Source organism: Pogoniulus pusillus, chromosome Z, assembly GCF_015220805.1.
Source record: "Pogoniulus pusillus isolate bPogPus1 chromosome Z, bPogPus1.pri, whole genome shotgun sequence".
NCBI lineage: Eukaryota > Metazoa > Chordata > Aves > Piciformes > Lybiidae > Pogoniulus > Pogoniulus pusillus.
In genome coordinates this window covers 96652303-96674165 of record NC_087309.1, presented here as the reverse complement: position 1 = coordinate 96674165, position 21863 = coordinate 96652303, and the positions used below count along the sequence as shown (strand labels likewise).

The following is a 21863-nucleotide window of genomic DNA, read 5'->3' as shown; positions in this document are numbered from 1 at the left end:
GTCCTCTTTGTAGTGAGGGTCCCAAAACTGAATACAGTATTCAAGGTGCAACCTCACCACCACTATGTACAAAGGGACAATCACTTCTCTACTCCTGCTGGCCACGCTATTTCTGATGCAGGCCAGGATGCTGTTGGTGTTCTTGGCCACCCAAGCTCACTGCTGTCTCATATTCAGGCAATTATTTACCAACACTCCCAGGTCCTTTTCTGCCAGGCAGATCTCCAGCCACTCTGCCCCAAGCCTGTAGCATTGCATGGGATCGTTCTGGCCCAAGCACAGGACCTGTCAGTTGGCCCTATTAAACCTATTGATCCAGCTTGTAAAAATTCCTCAGTAAAACCTTCCTACCTTCAAGCAGATCAACACTCCCACCCAATTTGATTCATCTGCCATCTTAGTGATGATTTTCTCAATCCTATTGTCCAGATTATTGATAAAGACACTGGAGAGAACTGGCCTCAAAACTGAGTCCTGGGGAACACCATTAATGACTGTCTGCCAGCTGGATTTAACTCCATTCGCTATAACTCCCTGGGCTTGGCCAACCAGCCAGCTTTCTACCCGACAAAGTGCCCAGTCATCCCAGCCATCCATGTGTATGCAGATGTACATTTCCATATGTATGTACATAAGCTTTCCTGTGGGAATCTTTAGAGGAATAGTTACAAAGCTCCTTTAGAAATACATTCAGTGGCATATCTCTCTGTAGAAGAAATCAAATGCAACTTTCAATCTGTTGGTGCAGTTTGAGAGCATGGAGATTTTGCTTTCTTGATTGCCAGCTCTCCAGAGAAATGGTTAGCTCTCCTCACTGTGCTTCTTCCACTTATTCATAGCTGCCTATCTCTAGAGGCACAAATTGCTGCTGTGGTGTGTGTTACAGCAATTAGCAAGGTAATATGTGGGTATATTGTGGTGACATTGTGTGGTACTGTCCCAGTCTGACTAACAAGGAACTCATTTCAGATATTCTCATGTAGTTGGTGCATATTTGTTCTAATGGTGTTAGTCACAACAAATAGTGGGGATCTTCATCACTGTCCCAGGCAGCTAGATAAGGGGATTTTTTTTAGCTGCAATGTCCATGTATGAAATCTGCTGTTACTTCAGTGAGCTATTAACTTCATTGCTGCGCTGTTGTCCTTTATGTGTAGTTATTTTACCTATACTGCCTTGCATAATTGTGTTAACTTTAAAGGGTTGCTATTATACTTTGTGTGTGTATGCATTTCTTTCCATTTGCAGCTCAAAAAGTTCATCAGAACTCCAGAGATCCCTTCAAAGCATGTGAGAAACTGGATCCCCAAGGTCCTGGAGCAGCGACGGCAAGGCTTGGAGTTGTACTTGCAGGTGAGTCTTCTGTCAGTACTTTGGAAGTAGAAGCAGCATCCATTTCAGAGTTGTAGTATCCAAAGCATTTGAAGGTATGAAGCAGAATGTCATTCTGCCCCTGTACTCTGCACTGGTTAGACCACACCTTGAGTACTGTGTTCAGTTCTGGGCCCCCCAGTTTAGGAGGGACATTGAAATGCTTGAGCGTGTCCAGAGAAGGGCGACGAGGCTGGTGAGAGGCCTTGAGCACAGCCCTAGGAGGAGAGGCTGAGGGAGCTGGGATTGTTTAGCCTGGAGAAGAGGAGGCTCAGGGGAGAGCTTATTGCTGTCTACAACTACCTGAGGGGTGGTTGTGGCCAGGGGGAGGTTGCTCTCTTCTCTCAGGTGGCCAGCACCAGAACAAGAGGACACAGCCTCAGGCTGCGCCAGGGGAAATTTAGGCTCGAGGTGAGGAGAAAGTTCTTCACTGAGAGAGTGATTGGACACTGTAATGGGCTGCCCGGGGAGGTGGTGGAGTCGCCGTCCCTGGGGCTGTTCAAGGCAGGATTGGACGTGGCACTTGGTGCCATGGTCTAGCCTTGAGCTCTGTGGTAAAGGGTTGGACTTGATGATCTGTGAGGTCTCTTCCAACCTTGGTGATACTGTGATGCTGTGATACCAATAGACAGTTTTAGAGGTGGGAAATGACCTGAATACTTACCAGCAGGGGTGACTTATGTTCATTTAGCAGCATCAGCAGTTGAAAATCCAGTGTTGTGCATTTTTTTCCTTATTCTGGCAGAAGCTGTTGGTTGACTTTGGTGAACTTTAGTACCTCATTTTTCTGTGTCTAAAATGGGGTAAATTAATGGTATACTTTCCAAAGTTGTTCTGATTATACCAATCAAAAGTGTTGTAAAGGAGATACAAGAAGGCTTTTTTTAGCTCACCTCTCTTTAGACAGACTAGGACCAGCTCATCAGATTCACATCTCTCTGTTTCACATGCTCATGTCTGTATTGTATCTAATTCAAGTCAGCATCTCTCATCTCATCTTCATCTCAGCTGTTTTGGAAACTTGCTTTTTGGGAAGGCCAAAAGGGCTGACATCCTGGTAGGAGTCTGTTACAGATCACCAAACCAGGAAGAAGAGGTTGATATATTACTCTTTAAGCAACTGGAGGCTGCGTCAAGATCACCTGCCCATGTTCTTGTGGGCAACTTTAACCTGCTGGGACTTTAACACTGCAGAAAAGAGGCAGTCTAGAAGGTTCCTAGAGTGTGTGGAGGACACCTTCTTATATCAGTTGTTACATGAGCCTAACAGGGGGGCAGCCCTGCTTCACCTGCTGCTCACAAATAGAGAGGGGTTGGTAGGGGAGGAGGCTCTGGTGGTCAGAGGCTGCCTGGGGTCCAGTGACCATGAAGTTATAGAGTTTTCAATATATGGTGAAACCAGGAGGGGCATCAACAGAACCTCCACACTGGACTTCCAAAGGGCAGACTTCAGCCTATTTAAGGAACTAACTCAGAAAGTTCCTTGGGAAAGAGCCCTTAAAAACAAAGGGGTCCAGGAAGGTTGGACCTACTTCAAGAAAGAACTCCTGAAGGCACGGGAGAAGGCAGTGCCATTGTGCCAGAAGACAGCCGATGAGGGAGGCAGCCAGGCTGGATGGGCAGGGAGCTCCTGAAGGAATTAAAGATTAAAAAGAGAGTGTATCACCTTTGGAAAAGAGGGGAGGTGTCCCAGGAAGAGTTCAAGGATATTGCTAGGTCTTGTAGGAAAAAAAATAGAGAGGCAAAAGCCCATTTAGAACTTAGGCTGACACTGCTGTTAAGGAGAAGAAAAAGTGTTTCTATAACTATAATAATGGCAAGAGAAGGGCCAAGGACAACCTCCAGTCCTTATTAGATAGAGAGGGAAATATAGTGACAAAGGATGAGGAAAAGGCAGAGGTGCTTAACATCTTCTTTGCTTCAATCTCCAAGAGTGGGACAGGTTGTCTCCATGACAGCTGGACTCCTGAAGTGGCAAATGGAGGCAGGGACCAGTGTAGTCCCCCTGTGATCCACAAGGAAGCAGCAAGGGACCTGCTGACCCACTTGCATCCTCACAAGTCCATGGGACCTGACAGGATCCATCCTTGGGTGCTGAGAGAGCTGGCAGATGACTTGGCCAAGCCACTCTCCATCATGTATCAACAGTCCTGGCTCACTGGAGAGGTCCCCAAAGACTGGAAGCTGGCCAATGTGATGCCCATCCACAAGAACCAAAAACCTACAGACCTGTCAGCCTGACCTCAGTGCCAGGCAAGGTGATGGAAGAGGTCATCTTGAGTGTCATCATAAAGCATCTACAGGATATCCAAAAGATCAGTCCCAGCCAGCATGGGCTTAGAAAGGGCAGGTCCTACCTGACCAACCTTATCTCCTTTTATGATCAGGTTACCTGCCTGGTGAATGTGGAGAAGGCTGTGAATGTAGTCTACCTGGACTTCAGCAAAGCCTTTGGACTTCAGCAAAGCCTTTGGCACCATCTGCCACAACAAGCTCCTGGCCAAGCTGGCAGCTCATGGCTTGGACAGATTCACTCTGATATCGGTCAAGAAGTGGCTGGAGGGCTGGGCCCAGAGAATGGTGGTGAATGGTGCCACATCCAGCTGCAGCCAGTCCCTAGTGGTGTTCCTCAATGATCAGTGCTGGTCCCATCCTGTTCAATATCTTTATTGATGATCTGGACGAGGGGATTCCATCCAGCATCAGTAAGTTTGCAGGTGACACCAAGCTAAGAGCAGCTGTTGATCTGTTGGAGGGTAGGAGAGTCCTGCAGGGGGACCTGGACAGGCTGGATGGGTGGGCAGAGGCCAATGGGATGAGATTTAACAAGGCCAAGTGCAGGGTTCTGCACTTTGGCCACAACAACCCCAAGCAGCGCTACAGGCTGGGGACAGAGGGGCTGGAGAGCAGCCAGGAAGAAAGGGACCTGGGGCTACTGGTAGATAGTAGGCTGAACATGAGGCAGCAGTGTGCCCATGTGTCCAGGAGAGCCAATGGCATCCTGGCCTGGATCAGGAATAGTGTGGCCAGTAGGATGAGAGAGGTTATTCTTCCCCTATACTCAACACTGATCAGGCCATACCTTGAGTACTGTGTCCAATTCTGGGCTACTCAATCAAGAGAGATGCTGAGGTGCTGGAATGTGTCCAGGGAAGGACAATGAAGCTGGTGAGAGGCCTGGAAGACAAACCCTATGAGGAGACCCTGAGGGAGCTGGGGTTGTTTAGCCTGGAGAAGAGGAGGCTCAGGGGTGATCTCATTGCTGTCTACAACTACCTGAAGGGAGACTGTAGCCAGGTGGGGGTTGGTCTCTTCTCTCAGGCAACCAGAGGACACAGTCAAGGGGACACAGTCTCAAGTAGTGCCAGGGGAGGTCTAGGCTGGATGTTAGGAGGAATTTCTTGCCAGAGAGAGTGATTTGCCATTGGAATGGGCTGCCCAGGGAGGTGGTGGAGTTGCTGTCTCTGGAGGTGTTCAAGAAAAGCCTGGATGAGACACTTAGTGCCATGGTCTAATTGTTTGGCTAGAGCTGGGTGCTAGGTTGGAGTGGATGATCTTGAAAGTCTCTTCCAACCTGGTTGATTCTGTGATTTTATGACTTTGGTACAGACTGTGAAAGGAATCTTCAGGAGTGATTCAGACATACAGACAGTGATAAATCTCAGCCTTTTTAAATACATGAAATTTCTACTATCCTCATGATTGCTTCAAAAGTATCCTGTGGTGTCGTTCCACAGCTGTTTGATGAGAAAGCTAGAAGACAAGGGTGTTACCTTAGACATGTTCCCAGTTCAGTCTATCTTCATCTGTACTGATGCAAGTGTTGTTTTATTGAAGGGAATCACAGACATTACCTGAGTCAAAAGTAAATTGTTTTGGGAAGAAGACAAGAGTGAGAGTTTTCTATTTTTACTTGTATCAGTTTAGTAATTTTTTTTTAAGTTCTGGTTTATGTTATCATCCACAACTGCAGCAGCACATCTGGAAGAATGGTAACCTGCAACAGAATGGACAGCGATCTGCATTCATAGGAAACAGATGGTAACCTTTGCTGCTCAAGAATCTCCCTGATGTTCAGGAAGATTTGTAAAAGATATCTGCTTGAGGAGAAGAGCACAATTGTTGTGTGATGTGAGACAGTATTACTTCTGACATCAAACATTTGAAAAGAAATTTGGAAATAATTGGAAAAAAACAGCCCAGATTTTCCTTCTGAGGCACAGGGCATATTTCAGGCAACATAGTTTACTTCTATCTTTTGCTTCTATGTTTTTGTTTTAATTTTTAAATATTTAGCTAGTACTGTTAAATTAAAAAAATATTCTTGCTCTATCATATTTGTAGCATCTTTGGCATCTAAAAATTACATATATTGTGTGGATGAGAAAACATTGCTGTTGGAGACCTCTGTTTTGAAAATGAGTAGGATTTGTTTTGGTTTTTATGGATGTCAGCATAGCTTGTTCCATCAGTGTGTTTTCCTCTTGTAGCCATTTGCTATGAATTTTTGATCTATTTTTTTAATAGAACTGTTCTTTGGGAAATAGTGCTGCTAAGGCACACGTGCTGATTTATCTTAGGAGATTGATTTAGAGGGGTAAATTGATTCGCGTTGTTTAATTACTAGTAAACTTTAAAAGAACATCTCCCCCTACTGGAAAAGTTAGTCAACTTTTGTTCTTGTGCAGTTACATGTTTTCCCCTCTTAACACCACTGGCTATTTTAGGAATATGTAGGCTGGAAGGAACTGGTGGACATCATCTGATTACAATATGACAAGCTTCTAGTTTATATCCATACTAATGTGATAAATTAATAGCAAAAGTCCTTAGTGTTCTTGTCAATGTCATTTGTTTCTGTTTCTCCTAACAGAAAGCAAAACAAAGATTCATTGACATTTTAACTTTTAAAATAATGAAAGCCTGATTTTAGACAATCAGAAGCTTGTATTATGGCATTTCAGCTATCTCAAGTTTTTTGATAATGCCAAACATTTTCAAGGCACAGCGTAGGAATGTGTTACAACTTCGGAATACACTATTAGTTTTAAATTTCACACCATGTATATAAAGTACAGCAAACCTGTTTGCAGGTGATGCTAATAAGAGTTAATCTGCAAGAGCAGATTGCCTACTACCGTCACTGGTGAGTGGTGGTGTTTGTAGCTGGTGTTGTGTGCAGCTAGTGCGCTCCTATGTGGTCATGGTAGTCACTAGCTGGTTTTTCAAAACCAGACAGTATCAGGCAGTTACCGAGTATTTATAAGCAATGTTGCATTCAAATAATCTGTTTTATGCAGCACATGTCCTTTTCTCATTATTCAACTTTGCTTTTTGAAAACCAGCACAGGCAGGGACAGTGCCATGCAGATGATGGTCAAGTGCAGACCTCTATCTGACATAAACTAATCATATTGGGTTGTTAATAGATTTTTAGGCAGTCCTATATAGTTAAATATTGGTGAAAATAATTATAAGAATTTAGAATAGTGGAACTGGTCTGTACTAAGTAGTAGAGAAAGCAAGAAATTCCCATCTGAGCTGGAAGGTGCTGCAGTTGCCAGTACCATGTAACTTCTTAGTGACCTTTTTGTGATGAAAACACCCTCTTAAATCCTTTCAGCACAGGTTTTTTGTTTCTTGGAGGGGATGAGCAGAAGCTCAGAAACATTTCATTATGTCTTCCTGAAGAATAGCAAAATTATAAATTAAATAAATTTCATTAAATTGTGAGATACAAAGTTATTTTCTTATTCAGCATCCACTTTCAGCTATTATTCAACAGATTGATATTTTTCTCTTGTTTGGTAATTTTTGTTCTTGTTCCAATAGATGGATTTTCATGAAAGAGTGATATATCTATGATTTTTAAATGGCTTTTGTACTTTACAGGTTTCACAGATATTTACAACTGTCATTTTTAATACTGTGGAACAATTGACTAGTAAGCATTGGTATGTGGAGTAATTCAGCTGCATGCATTATAATAATACAGAGCCCTTGTGGATGCTGCAAATAATTAAACTGACTGAGAAAAGGATTATGTGTAATTTATTAATGAAGAAACAAAAGCAAAGCTAGGTGAATCATAGAGTATGGCCCCAAACATTCAAGCAAATTAGTATGAAAAAAATAAGCTATTGCACCTCTGCTGACTTGTGGTAACTGCCTCTGTGTGTGAGCTTAACCTACAGCACACAGGACTTAAGATGAGCTGGTCTAGTCTCCACTAAGTAAGGAAATATCTGTCACTGAGAGTGGAAGAAGACTAAACCAGCTTTAATTCCTTGCAGTGGCTATATCATCTAAGAGTAGCCATAAACCATTTAGTGTGTGATATGAATTATGACTTAATAGTTACTTATTTGTGTATCTGAGCTTGCAGCTTGTAATACAGCAGAAATGAGAATCCCAGGTGGTTTCAATTTAAAAACTGTGAAATATATCATTGGATTACACTATTGCTGACGGAAATCTCTCTTGTGGTAGTATTAGTTTGCAGCAAGATTTGAACTTGTCTATGAGTCTTTTATGGTTATGAAATGTCTTCTCTTGATGTGTTTCCTGAAGAGTTTCGTCTTGATAAAAGGTAGAAGATACACATTTGAGGTAGCTGATTGTGCAGAGAGCCAGCAGTTTGAGAATGGCTGCCTGCTGGACCTAGGTTGAAAGATGTGACTCCTGATAATATGTTTGTGAGCCTGGAAAAATATTTGCTTCAAATTGCCAGAAGGCAAAGGTAAGCATCAAAGGTGATAGGGCAGACTGCTAATCAGCATTGTGGCTTCTGGGTAGGGGTTGCCTGGGTTTTTCAAACCACCATATATGCTCTTGGGCTGACTGTTTATCACAAAGCAATACAGAAATATAGTCTGTTTTGTAAGTGTATTTAAAGGAGACATACATCACTTGAAACACTCACTTCTGTGCATGAAAGGTCATCTTTGGATCAACCAACTGAACAGGTAGTTTGGGTTTTATCGTGGACATTGGAGACACTATTTGGATTCCTAAGGGCAACATTGAGAGACCTTATCTAATTTGTTATCAAAATAACTGCATTGTCAATCTGATCAGTATTTGTTACAAATAGATTTTACATTATGTACTTTTTGAGGTGCAGTTTTTATGGAGCTTATTTCCAGTGAACTGTCATTGGGGAAGAATATGCTCTAGCCACCTACTCTCTACTGATCTGAGTTAGGTCATCTCCTTGTCCCAACAAGCTGACACTGGATGTTATTGCCATTCTGTCTTTCTGCCCCAGGGACTTGCCCTTTGACAGGTCTGCCTTATAAAGTTCAATGGAACAGATATTTTCTAACCCCCTTGGGCAGGAGAAATCTTATCATTTGCTGATATCATCAGTCCAACAAGATAACAAGCATCGTTAACAGAATTCACTCTGAAGTGGCACTCACACCTCAGCGTGAGGACTCTAGCAGCTGCTAGTCTTCACTGAAATGATTTGGTTGTGGAAAAGATAGATTTTAGAGGAGGCCTTCATTTTTTTATGAGCTTCAGGATAATAACTTGTTTCTTGTGATCTGAATGACCTGAAGAAATTCTTCTTGTGACTGGCAAGACTCTTAATGTAAAACAGAAGGCTATAAACCTTCTGAACTGTTCTGTATGTATATAGAGTCCATATGTGCATACATCTCTAACCAGGGTTAATACATAGAGCTAGTATTTCTCTCTCAGCTGAGGTCAAGAAAACATACTTGCCTTTCATTTACTCTTGAACTTCTTACAAAGAGAACAGTCCTGATTCCTGGAGATAAGACTGGTTAAAGTGCTACTTGGCTGTAAGACTTGAAGACTTGATGAACTTCAACATTCCAGCAATTTCAGGAATCCAGATCTTCAAAATGAGTTATGGAGTTTATGAAACTGGACTAGAGATTTGTTTTCTGTTTAAGAAAACGATCTGGAGATCTGAGAAGTATTTCAACCTGTATTTTAGTATTGCTCAAAATTAAGTTCTCTTTAAAAAATGTTTTAACTACCAGTCATTCCTGGAAAAGATAAATAAACCCATATCTGTTAGGATTTTGCTTTTAAAAAAGTAGAATCCAATCCTATTCTTAGCTCTCTTAGTTTTCATCAGGGTGTAGTTAGAAAAACTGGATTGAGTAATGAATAACAATATGTAGTTGCTTTGTGAGTAATTTTATCAGAAATATACAGGAGAAAATCAGCCATTGCAATATTACTTGTTTTTCTCTTTTTTTTTTTCCTTGGGGTAGGGGGAAGTAGTTCCAAAGCAGCTGGAAAAAAAAATGAAGGCAAATGAGCTATTTATGATGTCAGTGACTACAAAAGGAAAACTACCTTACAGAAAATTTGGCCCAAGGTGTTGTTTGTTCATAGATCAAGAGACGATTTTCTTTCATTGCTTGAATAAGTATTTATACTAAATTCCTTATGGTAAAATTTAAAATACAGAGAGCTTTTCTTTCATGACTGGACAGCAGGTATGAACAAATCAATAAATCTGGATTGAAGGATTAAATAACCTTCCCTACCCCAGAAAACAAAACAAACAAATAATCCTGCTAATTTTAGTCATCAATCCAAATAGTATTCTAAAGCTTTTGGAGTATCTTCTACATTGATGTAACTGTTGTTGAATAAAAGTTTTAGTTTCAATTGAAAATGTTCAAAACCTGAAAAGATCTTTCTGTTCATTTGGAAGCTGTCTTGCAGAGCATTTCAGAGTTAATACAGGACTTCATATTGCAGCTGGTAAGAATCTTCTGCTTTCTTTGATTGTCAGTAGTCATTGCCTCTTTTTGCTGTCATTCTAGGGAGCGAGATATTTGGATTTCTCAGGATTTTTCAATCTAATTGCAAACAAAAGGAGTTTTCCATCACCTAGTGGAATGTTTCATTAGCTCTTCACTGCTTAGTTGATTTCTGTTGGACTCTTGCTATTCTAACAAAGAGGAATGTGAAATCAGTCATTTATAGCCTTGTCCATCCTGAAGAACAGTGGTGAGATCTTTGAGAAAAACTGTCTAGGCTGCTACTGTCAGTCTGCAAGTACCTCTACACTGTGCACTGGATAAAGCTTTGCCTTTCAGTGGCCCAATACTCCTCATCTGTAACTGTAGCTGAAATACTGCTGCAGAGCTGTCGTAGCTGGAGTATCAGAAAGAAGGGAAATCAGACCTTTAATGATGTACAGGATTTTTCTCTTCTCTCAGTAAAGTGGAGGAAAAAGTGTCCCATGATAGTATATAAAAGTCAGCCTGAGCCTTGCTAGGCAGAACAAAAGCTAGGATTTCATATAAAGACAGGAAGATATTGTTTTGTGGGTTGGTTGAAGCTGACATAGTTCTCTAGGATCAGAAGCAATCTGTAAGTGCTTTCTAAATGGAACAGTTCTTGATGTTCCATTACCTATATTAAAGGAGGGGGGCGGGGGGAGAAGTATAATATCTGTATGGGTAGACATTTTTGAACCAGTGTTGTTGAAGCTGCTTAGAAATACTGAAATCTCTGTATATGATATGTGCACTTTTATGAGACTTTGCTTTTGCTTAGTAAATCAAAATCAAATTGGTTACTATTTAGTTCTGGAAATGTAACAGGAAAATTATCTTAGAAGTATTCAATGATTGTTCAGGTATTCAAATTTCATTTCTGTGCAGTTCACATTTGTCACATTTATCCACTCTGTCAATGTTAATAGTCACTACAATTGTTCTTCCTTTAAATTGCCAGAAACTCATTCTAGTTATTCCTGTACACCTGTGTGTCTTTGCCAAAGGGTGTTATGAATGCAAAATTTTTAATTGGTCCAAGGGATGACTGGATAGGTTCAGAGAAGAGCACTTTCTATCAGGCAGAGAAAATCCTCAAGCTGGAAATAACTTTAAAGGCTGCTACAGTACTGAAGGAAAATGTCTCATAGATTAGTTTTACTCATTTATACTCTTTCTTACTAACCCTTTGCAGTCATTTCTGGAGATAGGATGCATTGCTAAAAGGACCTTTGGACTGAACCATTATGATTTTTCTTACGTAATTCTTGAAGTAATTAAACATGTTTGAGTTTCATCTTGTTATTAAATTTGATTAAACATTAATATGAACTGATCCTTGTATGTACCATGAGCACAGTGTTGAAAGAAAAGAGATTGAATCATATGGCTGAGAAGAATGGTTGTATCATACTGACGTAATGAAGAGGTGTAGAAGTCAGATGCCACTGTGCAAAGCTGATTGTAAAAGCTAATGCCTTTTAAGACCAAATGCATTACACATGGGAGGTCATTGGCTGTGTATTTAAAAGCTGAACTCAGAGAGGAAAAAATTAAGCTATGAAACTTTTGTGCAAAGTGATGGCCTATTTTTGTTCTTCTCCACTTTATTCTGTGCATACTGACCTGTGGGGTTTTTCCCACTAGACTTCTGTTTAACTGTTCCCCATATGTAACCAGGAGTGGGATAGAAATCACTTTGACTTCCTTGTGTCATTCATTAACCACAACAAAGATTTCTGCAGGGACAATCCTTGCCTTTGTCGTATGTACACATTGACTGCTGGGATCTATTTCTAGCTAATTTAAGACCAAATTGGCTTATTTGGGGAAAAAAGTGCCATCAAGTCCAGAACAGATGCTTATCTTCCAGATTGCTGTTTTTGGAAACCAGTTTTGTTTTACATGCAGGTGAATACACTGGGAAAAATGAGTAAGCATTAGTAAGTTACAAGTAAAAGTTGGGTTCAGTGAAATAAGATTTAACTGATATTTTGCTTGAAAGTCTATTGAATCACCCACATCTATTAATCACATTGAAAATTCTCTCCATAATCCAAGATTATTCAGTGTTTTCCTTCTCTAACTCCATTTAGTCTGCAGTAATCAAGGTTGAACTGCACCTATAAGGAGCTCTAAAAGCAATGATATGATAAGTATAAAAAGACAAAATGTTCTTTGTCCTCATTAAAGATTGTGAGCAGAGTGTTAAATAATATTAATGGCCGGGATTGTCAGTACTTAACAGTACTTTCCTGGTACAAGTGATTTTATTGATCGATACAGTCTCAATGTAGCAGGGCAGATTATTCTACTGATTTTATCGAAGCCTTAACTAAGTTTGTTAGTGTACCACATATCTTTAAATAGATCTAGATGATGATGTAGATTAAGAAAAGCAGACCACCATCCATCTTTTTTTGATCAGTTAATAACTTAAATCCATCATTGCTGCAACCAGCTTTTTTAAGATTCTCTTGTGCATAGGTTTCTTTGGTGATACAGATACATAGCTGGTTTCAGATGGCTGTGGATTTTAAAGAAGTGTGCTTGGCACTTGCAGGATGGTGTACTTGTTAAGAGGAGGCAGAAGGCAAGAGAAAATGGGAAAGCAAAATAGTTCTATAGATATTTAAAGGATAGTCATTTATTAAGAGTGTCAGTTTGCAGAAGTGTTTCCTGCAGAAATATTCCAAGCATTTTTCAAGCACCCTTAGGAAAATTACCTGATTTATATTTTAAGAATTACACTTTCTGTTTTTCAAGTAGTGCTGTATTGTGGTTTGTGATTCATGTTTTTTCTTTCATCTTCAATAATCTGTTTGCTTTTGCTGTATGGAATTGCACTGCATGAACCTCACTCTCATTTCACTCGTACATCTTAGAGCTAATCAAAATTAATTTTACTCAGTTTAAAGGAGAATTTGTCTTAGGAGTCATGACAGATTTAGAAACCATGTGCTCACTTTCTTTTTGTTATATTATATATAAGAGTGCTACTATAACATGCTTTCACCCAAGTGAAGACGAATACCAAACTATACAAATTGTGTATTTCTGTAGAGGGAAAAATTGTGTCTATCATGACCAGGATATGCTTGGAATAACTGTAGGATATTTTAAGAGGAAGAAGAAAGAAATTACTTTCTTTGCCTAAGATGTCACAACCTGTTAAAGAAGAACTAAGGGCATTAAAACTCAAGTGCTGGCACACTGCTAGAGTCACTACAGTCTGCTGACGACCTATTGTTTTAATGGCCGTCATTCCTTCTAAAGCAATACAAAGTGTGAGATGCTTATTTCACCTAGCCATGAAGAAAGAAAAAAATGACCATTTTCCTTATCCTGAAGGCAACTCCTCTTTGTCTTGTAGGTATTAAATTTATGTTTTCCTTAAGAAATATTTAACAGAAGTGCTTGAGCTTCTTTGGGGACAGAAGAAAATTTTATCCATTACACTGAAGGAAGGGAGAGGGAGCTGTAAGTCCTGCAAACAGTGTTATCACCACTTCTGTGTGGAAGAATGACTCATTTCCCCCTATATTTTTAGTCAATTTGCAGCATTTTAAACACATTTTCATTTCCTTCTGCCATGTTTTGCATAAGCTAATTTTTTTTGGTACACAAATTACTATTGCAATTTTAAAATGAACTTTCAAGACAAGTTGAATCTTAAGGGCATTTTCTTCAAAATTAATCTGTGATGTTGTGTAATGAAATTCCAGTGAAGGGAAAAACTTCTTTTCTAGTGAAAGAATATTTTATTTTTGTGTGTGTAGTGCAACACACTGTTCTCTGTTACGGTTGTTCAATTGTGTACAACACTAAGTTACGACGTAGTTTAGACCTAGGACTGCCAAACCATTACCTTCATGCAATCTGATAGTGTTCTTTTGCCTACACTCTTTGCATGACTGAGAACTAATGATTAACATTTCTTACACATTTATTATCTGTGCACAAGGACTGGGAGGAAAAGTTCTTGAAGAAGTGAGTAGTTCTGTCCGTTACAGGGTTTTAATTTGTACATAAGACACAGGCCATATTTGGAGATGAGAATGTTGAATATATGCTGGAAAACAACACCATCCATCTGTGTTTTGGGTAAAAACCTGATTGGGCTGGGGGGTAAAAATATTACTACATATGTAAGGTTAAGTTTATCAATCAAACTTACATATGTAAACAATGGTATGATAAGTAAGGAAGCTGAATTAAAATTTGATTAATCACAGGATCACAGGATCACACTTAACCTGACTGTTCTTCACTGTAAGTGTACCATTTAATGGTGTTTGTATCATTTAGCACAGATCATTATGAAAAAAAAAAAAAACAACAAACAAATAGAAAAAAACCCCACCAAACAACAAAAACCAAACACCAAACCAACCACACCCAGGGAAAAAATGTGGGACTAATCAAATAATTTTTACCAGAAAGAGGGTTCATTAAATAAGCAGCAATTCTTGAGCTTTTGCATTAGAGAGGTTGCTTGGAAAAGACATAGGAACAGAAAAAATGTTTTTCAAGAAGGGTTGCTTAAGCAAGAAATAGAAGTAGCTAAGAGAGGTGAGCAAAGGAGATGACTTGTCTTCCTCAGATAGGTTCTGGGAGGGTGCTTAGTGAGCCTTCTCCTTTCATCCTGCAGTAAATTGGACTTTTCTGCATTAGATGTAATTGCCTTTTGTGTGTTCCATTTTCTTGCCTTTTATGCAATCTTGTGAGCCTCTGTGCTGAAGGATAGGTTGAGGGATTTCAGAAGTGAACTAAGGGGAGAAGGTCCTGTGCTCGTGGGGAGCCTAGAAGAATAACGAATGCTTGTTATGTTCTGCTAACGTCTATCTCCACACACATCAGCATTGCTTTCCTTTATTTTTCATTTTACCTGCTTATTGTATCTGTAATACAAATGTAATACAGATTTAATTAAATGTTAGATCTTGTTTTACTGAAACTATTGATTGCAGAATATGTTAACTGAGACAGTTTCCAATTTAACTGCATGTATATTTGCAAGCAAATGTTCTTTTCTGAGTGATGCCTAAATTTATAATTGTGGTACAGATTTTTTCTGTTGACTTTAAAAACATGGACATTAAAATAAGAAGCTTCCATAGAGTTTCTTAGGATAAAGAATATGAATTACATATGGGAAAAAAACTTGAAGAATTATTTATAGAAAAAAATTTGTTCATGATGCAGTTTCTTATTTTTAATTTCTCATAACTAATGCTGTGTTTATCTAATATACTTTTTCTTCTGTGTGTGAAAAAAAGTTTGCAGAAACAAAGCATGAAGTAGGAGTAGAACCTTTAATTTCATTAGGCACATTGTAACTGGTAAAGATTAATGTATATATCTCTTGCTAATTCTTTTCAATTACTCAGTTTATATAAATTCCCAAACCTTGTTAATTATGCTGAAGTCAAGTGGTAATTTTTAACAGTATTTCCACAGCAGGGGAATTTTCCTGGTCTAACCTTGGCCTCCTGTAGAAACTCTCAGCAGATTAGGCTTTCTGACTCTAGTCCATTCATTTTCAGCACAAGCCTAATTGCTGCCGACTGCCTGCCACAGGTACCGTGGTTATCGTACATTTAAGGGATGCAGGTTCTTCTGAGAACAAATAAGGAAAGATTAATTGTTTGTTTTGTTTCATCCCAAGAGAAATGTGGGAGCTTAATCAAGAAAAATAATTTCTTCTGTTGATTTGGCTTATTTGTGGAAAGGGATAATTGTGTAAAGGCAGGCATAGAGCTATGCATTTTGAAAGAAATTTTGCCATTTACCTACTTTGGAGGCAAAGATACAACAAAATGAATGTAACACAGCATTGGAATTGATGGGGATGGTTCACATTTCTTGTAGTAAGTAATTTGGCTGCTGGGCTTTTATTTGTACCAGTATTGCTAGGTGGTATTGTCATTTGTTTTGTCTGCTTCTTTGGATATCTAATCAAGGAGACAATAGTAGGGGGAAAAACGCTTTTCCAAATTGTCCTTAATTGCTAGAGCACGAAGCGAGCTAAACGCTCTGGTATTTCCAATTAAAGAACTTGTTTCCAGCAAGCACCATTAAATCTATCTTTCCCAATCTGATAAATAAGCTATCAAAGAGTGGAACAGATTAATTGAGAGCAGTTTGTTCAAGCTTAGTATAAAAGCCAAAGTAAGCCAACATTATCAATGAATGCAAATTTTGTGTAAAGCAGTAAGAAGCACTGGTGCAGCAGAATAGAGTTGAGAGTAACCACTAAGCACAAAGGAAAATTTTATCTGTGATACAGATTTAGTCTTTTTTGTTTCTCCTTGCAACAAAAGCACTAAAAGCTGTTTGTTTTCAAGACCTCCATTACAGGAATGTCAAATTGTATTTGGCACCTTTCCCATGTAGGTTTCTACTTCAACATGCTGCAGGAAATAACAGACATGGAAAATTCACACACCCTACAATTCAGAGCCAGTCACAGGGTTTACTTCAGTTGCTTTCAAAGCTCAAGAAAGTCCTGCTTTTACAGTGTTCGTGTTTGTTTCTGTCTACTAGACAGGGTAGTCTTTAAATGTGGTTTACTTATATTGATAAACAGTAACCCCTGCGTTTGGCAGAGACTTAAACTTAAGACTTCATATTTTGATTCCTCTTTAATACAGGTGGGTGTCCATAATGATACAGATCTAGACATTTTTGAGGGGTATTCCTTTCTTTTAGCTGACTGTGCATGCCAAATGGTATTGACCCACACAGTATAAGTGTGATTATGCATGTGTATCATCTGGATGTTTCCCTTAATGACAAACCACAGGAAAACCACCTGGCTGCTCCCCTTGAGTGCCAGCATTTTGTCTGCTGTGAATGAATGAGTCAACACGAGGAGAAAGCTTCTCTACCATCTTAGATATTGGAATAAATTTATAACATTTCAGTATTAGTATATTCAAAGAAAATATTGTGTGTTGGTTCAGTTGTTTTTTGTTGTATGTATGTCTTTGTATTGTGCCATCAAGAAGGCAGGAGAGGATACACATGGTTTACTACTATAGTAGAGGGCCTGTAGGCCCAAAAATAGGCTTATTTATGCCTTGTCCTGCCTGGACATGTTATTCTGCCCAAACCAGAGGTAAACACATAAAATGAGCACAAAGGGGCGTAATAGGCCTGGTGCCATAAAGTCTGGCCTGCTTAGGACCCCTGATTGTGTAATGTGGTTGTGTAAGCCCCCACACGCCCAGCTCTTGCCAGCCTAGTGTAAAGCCCGTGTGATTCCCATGTTTGGAAGGTCCAGGCCTGTGGCTTTCACCTGTTATGGTAAGGTTTGGCTAACTGCCAACTTGATTGATCATTGTGGTGTCCAAAGGGCCATTAATCTAGGCCCACATTAGATAAATAGAGATACACAGGTAAACCACGTGCTCACTCGCTCACTTAGACTCACCCACACTGCTTTTTGTTTATGCCTGCCTGCCTGTGTGCCCACACACAGCGCATCTACGTCGTGGAGACAGAATCTCCCAGCTGTGCACACCTGCATGCCACTATGCTGAGTCACCAGGACTAGATCCTGTATTGCCTGCTGCATTGCTCAGACTCCTGTGAAGCTGTGCACCCTATTGCACGCCTGCTGCCTTATTATTGCTTGGTGTGCACCACTGCCATTGAGTTACCAGGAGCAGACTCCACTGGTCTGCGCGCGACCAGCCTCTGTAGCCAGCATGACACCATGCTGGCACTGCACAGCATCGTACTCCTTCTGCACCTGAGGTCCTGCCTAAGAATCCCTGGACAGAGCATCCAGAAGAAGCCAGGAGACAATGGCAGAGATTGCATCCTTCACCAGGAGAACAAAGTCAGAGACTGTCCTTTCCCCAGAAGCCAGGAAGATTCCCCTTTCCCCTGAAACCGGGAGGATTCCGGCCTCAAAGTCCACGGGCAAACTCCCCTGAAGATTGGGCACTTGTAACAGGCTGTGACATAGCCCCGGAGGGTGATTGATAATTAATCGGAATTTGTAAGTGAATGCTTTGATGCCTCTGTAATTTCTGTTGTCTCCTGCCATTAGAGCAGAAAGAGCTTCAGCTCATACTGGGCAAGCAGCATATTGACCCCAAGCGGTATTTGCCGCGGGGAAACTCCTCTCTCTGTTTATAGTTTGAATATTTGCTAGTTATTAATAAGTTATGGTTTGATATTATTCCTAGAATGTCTTTTGTAACCATGTAGATCCATGTTAATATTAAAATTCAGTAGCTGGCAGTGGCAAGAGTTCAGAATATTGAAGTTAATAAATTATATATTTTTATAGAATATCCTCTCGCATCAATTAATTTCTCCCCTCCGCCACAATCAGCATAGGTGGCAGAACACCCCTCCATGACAACTACACAAGAAGCAAGTAACAAATTTCTAAGTAATTTTTTTAACAGAACTACCTTGCCTAGGTGAGTTGTATCATTGCTGTGCTTATTTGCCTCATTTATGTAAACCAACAACACAAATACACCAGTTGTCATAGCTTTTCAAACTGCTCTCTCAGAACAGAAGTTTGTGTGCTGCATCGCTGGCCTTTACAGCAGTGGTGTGGCTGGAGTCTGCTTTTGTACAATTACAGTTTTAAAATGGTAGGATAAAATCTTATTTCTTATGCCGTTGCAACCTACTGGGTATGTCTATTCTAGGAAAATGAAAAGGTCAGTGTTAACTTTCCCAATAAAATGTTCTGAGAAAATGTCATTCCAGTTAAGTGTATCTGCCTGGAGGAGTTCATCCTCCATTTTTTGAGTGTCTTATTTTTTATTTCCAGAATATTATCATTGGTAGGGAAATGCAACATTCATAGCTGTGATAACATGGTGTGGTATCAGCTCAAGAGCTGATGATAACAAACATGCTGCAACACATGTAGCACTTTGAGCACAGGCTGTTTACTGTACTTTTTATCTTTGCTTGCAAGTCGCTAGGAAGTAACAGCTGTATTCTGAGTAACTGTGGCTTTGTGACCAGCTTCCCTGTAATGTTGGCTTCTGGAAAATGTACAGAATGTGCTCAAGAAATCGTGAGGACATTAGAGAAGTGAAACCTCTCCCAGTTTCTCCAGATGTCAAAGCAGCCAGATCTCCAAATGCACTTTTCAGCATGACATCCAGCTCTCACACCTGATGCTGTGCAACATTTCAAAAGCACTTGGTAATGAAACAGATTACAGAGGAGAAAAAAGACCATGCACAGGACTCACAACAGTCTTACAGCCACCAGCATGTAAGCAACTGTCTCTACATTATCCGATCAGATGTTCTCTCTGCGTTCAAATTCAGTCAAAGCCATGCAGTGATACATGCTAATAGTTTTGAAAAGCAGCAGTTGTGTAACTTTGATGCTGGGAAGTGCTTTGTTTTTTAAAATTCCATTGTATTTACATGACATGTAATAGTGCACTACCTGCTTTAGACGTGGATTTTAAAAACAGTTAATCAAATTCAGACAAGCCTAACTTTAAATAGCAGAATGATGAGGGCATGTACTACAAGAGTACAGTTGCCATCAGATATTGGGATCTTTTTCTGGCATCAGAAACAAATGTAAGAGGACTTTGTGAAGAATTAGTGCTCTAATGATGCAGGAGGCTGTTGACAACTGTGGTACAATGCAAATACTTAGAAACAGTATTATTAATGTAAAATTACAGACAGCATTAGCCAGGCTTAGCATCTCAAAAAGAATTGAATATGGAAAAAAAAAAAATCCAAATTTCTCTAGCATGGTCAATTATTTTTGCCCAATTGTACAAATTAGTGTCATTCACTAAGAAATTCAAAGGGACTCCACTACTGGACTATTGATTTATGCTGAGAGACAGGTCAGATGGAGAAGCTGGGCTCGTTAATAAATGGATGGAAACATTTAAAGTATTTTCCCTGTAGAATATTTATCAGTTGTAACCAGTACCAGTATGTTACCATTATTATATCAATAGCAAATTCTCTCAGCATCCTGTGTCACTCTCCATCTTCCCACTTTTTCTAATTTTTTTCTCTTAAAATTTTGTCCATTTGACTACTTCATTCAATATACATATCAGTCATAGCATTTTCTCCTGGTGATGATGATGTGTTGAAGGTCACCTCTCTGTCCAGTCAAAAGACAGTGAAAGGGGTTTTGTAGACTTCAGTTCTACTATGAGTAGTTTATAAACCTTTATACAATATCCACATCCACTTTGATTTCAGGGTGCTACTTCTCCAGATGTACTTGAACTGATGGCATACTCTCTTTTGTTTGGTTATCACGGAGTCTAGAGTCTGATTTAAGCTCTCCATACCACAGTATTATAGTATATACTATTCTGTCCTTTCATTGAGGCATTGAGAAATGTAGCTTAAACCAGCAGTTGAACCTCCACTTCAGATGTCAAGGCTTACTTAGGGTAAAGCAAAGCCTTTACAGAGAGCAGCTTGGCATTCTTGCAGTATTTTAGTATAATAATAATTTTCAAGAGAAATCCAGATAGCTGTATTACTTCTGTTAGGAGACTAGCTTGCAATCTTGTTTCTCCTTTCTGGAGAATTTGTTCCTCTTTCAATAACAGGTATTTGGAGAGTTTCACAGAATATAAACTGCAGGATTCATATGCTGTGAAAAATGCAGACCTCCAAGTGACGCTGCATGTCTGCCATCATCACAGAAGTAAATAAGCATTTGATGACCAACTTGGGATGGTCTCTTTTCAGAAATGATTGCATTGTTCTTCACCTTTATCATGGACTCCCTTGCTAGTGAGTTTTGGGAGGGACAAGTGTCAAGGAAGAGAACCATAATGAAGTACCTGCGATTGAGCAAGGATTACATGGCTCTGTTAATTCTGTAAAAACTTGTCAGTTTGCCACCCAAATAAATGCCTAGAGTGCGTAAAACATGGAGCAGAGTGACCTCTAGAAGAAAAATCAATGGCAATTCATATTTCATATGTCTATAATTGCTTGTGAGATCATGGCAGCAGTTTGTTTATGGAGCAGCTTGTTCTACCAGGGGTTGTTTCCTGACTTTTTCTTCTTTTCAGTGGTGTGCCTTTTAATGGACTGTGAATCACAACCAAATACAGCAACAGACAAGTGTTACCAGTGGTGATTTTTTATTATTGTTTTCACATTACTGTCTTCAAAATTGCTGCACCGTGGTCTGTTTGAACCAGAGCACTAATCTATAGTCACAAGTACATCATGTTCGTAACTGTTTCCTTGGAAGACTCCTGAAGCTGTTCTTTACCTTCTTTTTAGTGGATGGGCTTTATCCTCTGTGAAATTATCCATTAGCTAGTATTTTAGCTGTCAAACTGAATCCATGGCATGGCCTTCATTTTTAAGCAATTTGTCAGAGAGGGCAGGAATTCTCACAGTCCGTTAATTTAAAGACAGAATTTTGAAAATATCTTTTCCCCACCCCGCTTTGCTTTGCTTTGTTTTTTCTTTTTTTTTTTAAGATGCTGTTGTAAGATTTGTATCCCCACTGAGGACTGAGATGTCATAGGAATAGAGAAAATGCCGCTCACTTTATGGATTACTGTTAGGTCAACAAAACTTTGGCAGCATTGATTAACTTGACAGTGAGTACAGCAGTACATTTATCACTTATGGCTGTGCTGTAGAAAATCTAATAAGAGGCAAACAATTCCCTTTAGAGCAGTAACAGGTTCACTGTGGCTAACGGTGCATGCACTGGAAATTTCTGACT

At 39.7% G+C, this 21863-nt stretch overlaps 1 protein-coding gene across 2 annotated transcripts in view; it reads left to right on the top strand.

The window, feature by feature from the left end:
- SNX24 (sorting nexin 24) overlaps window positions 1-21863 on the top strand; it is a 111792-nt gene that overhangs the window by 58334 nt on the left and 31595 nt on the right. For both annotated transcript variants that reach the window (XM_064176415.1, XM_064176416.1), the window contains exon 3: window positions 1249-1353. In XM_064176415.1, the coding sequence (XP_064032485.1) occupies window positions 1249-1353 (105 nt within the window). The remainder of the gene's footprint in view (window positions 1-1248; window positions 1354-21863) is intronic.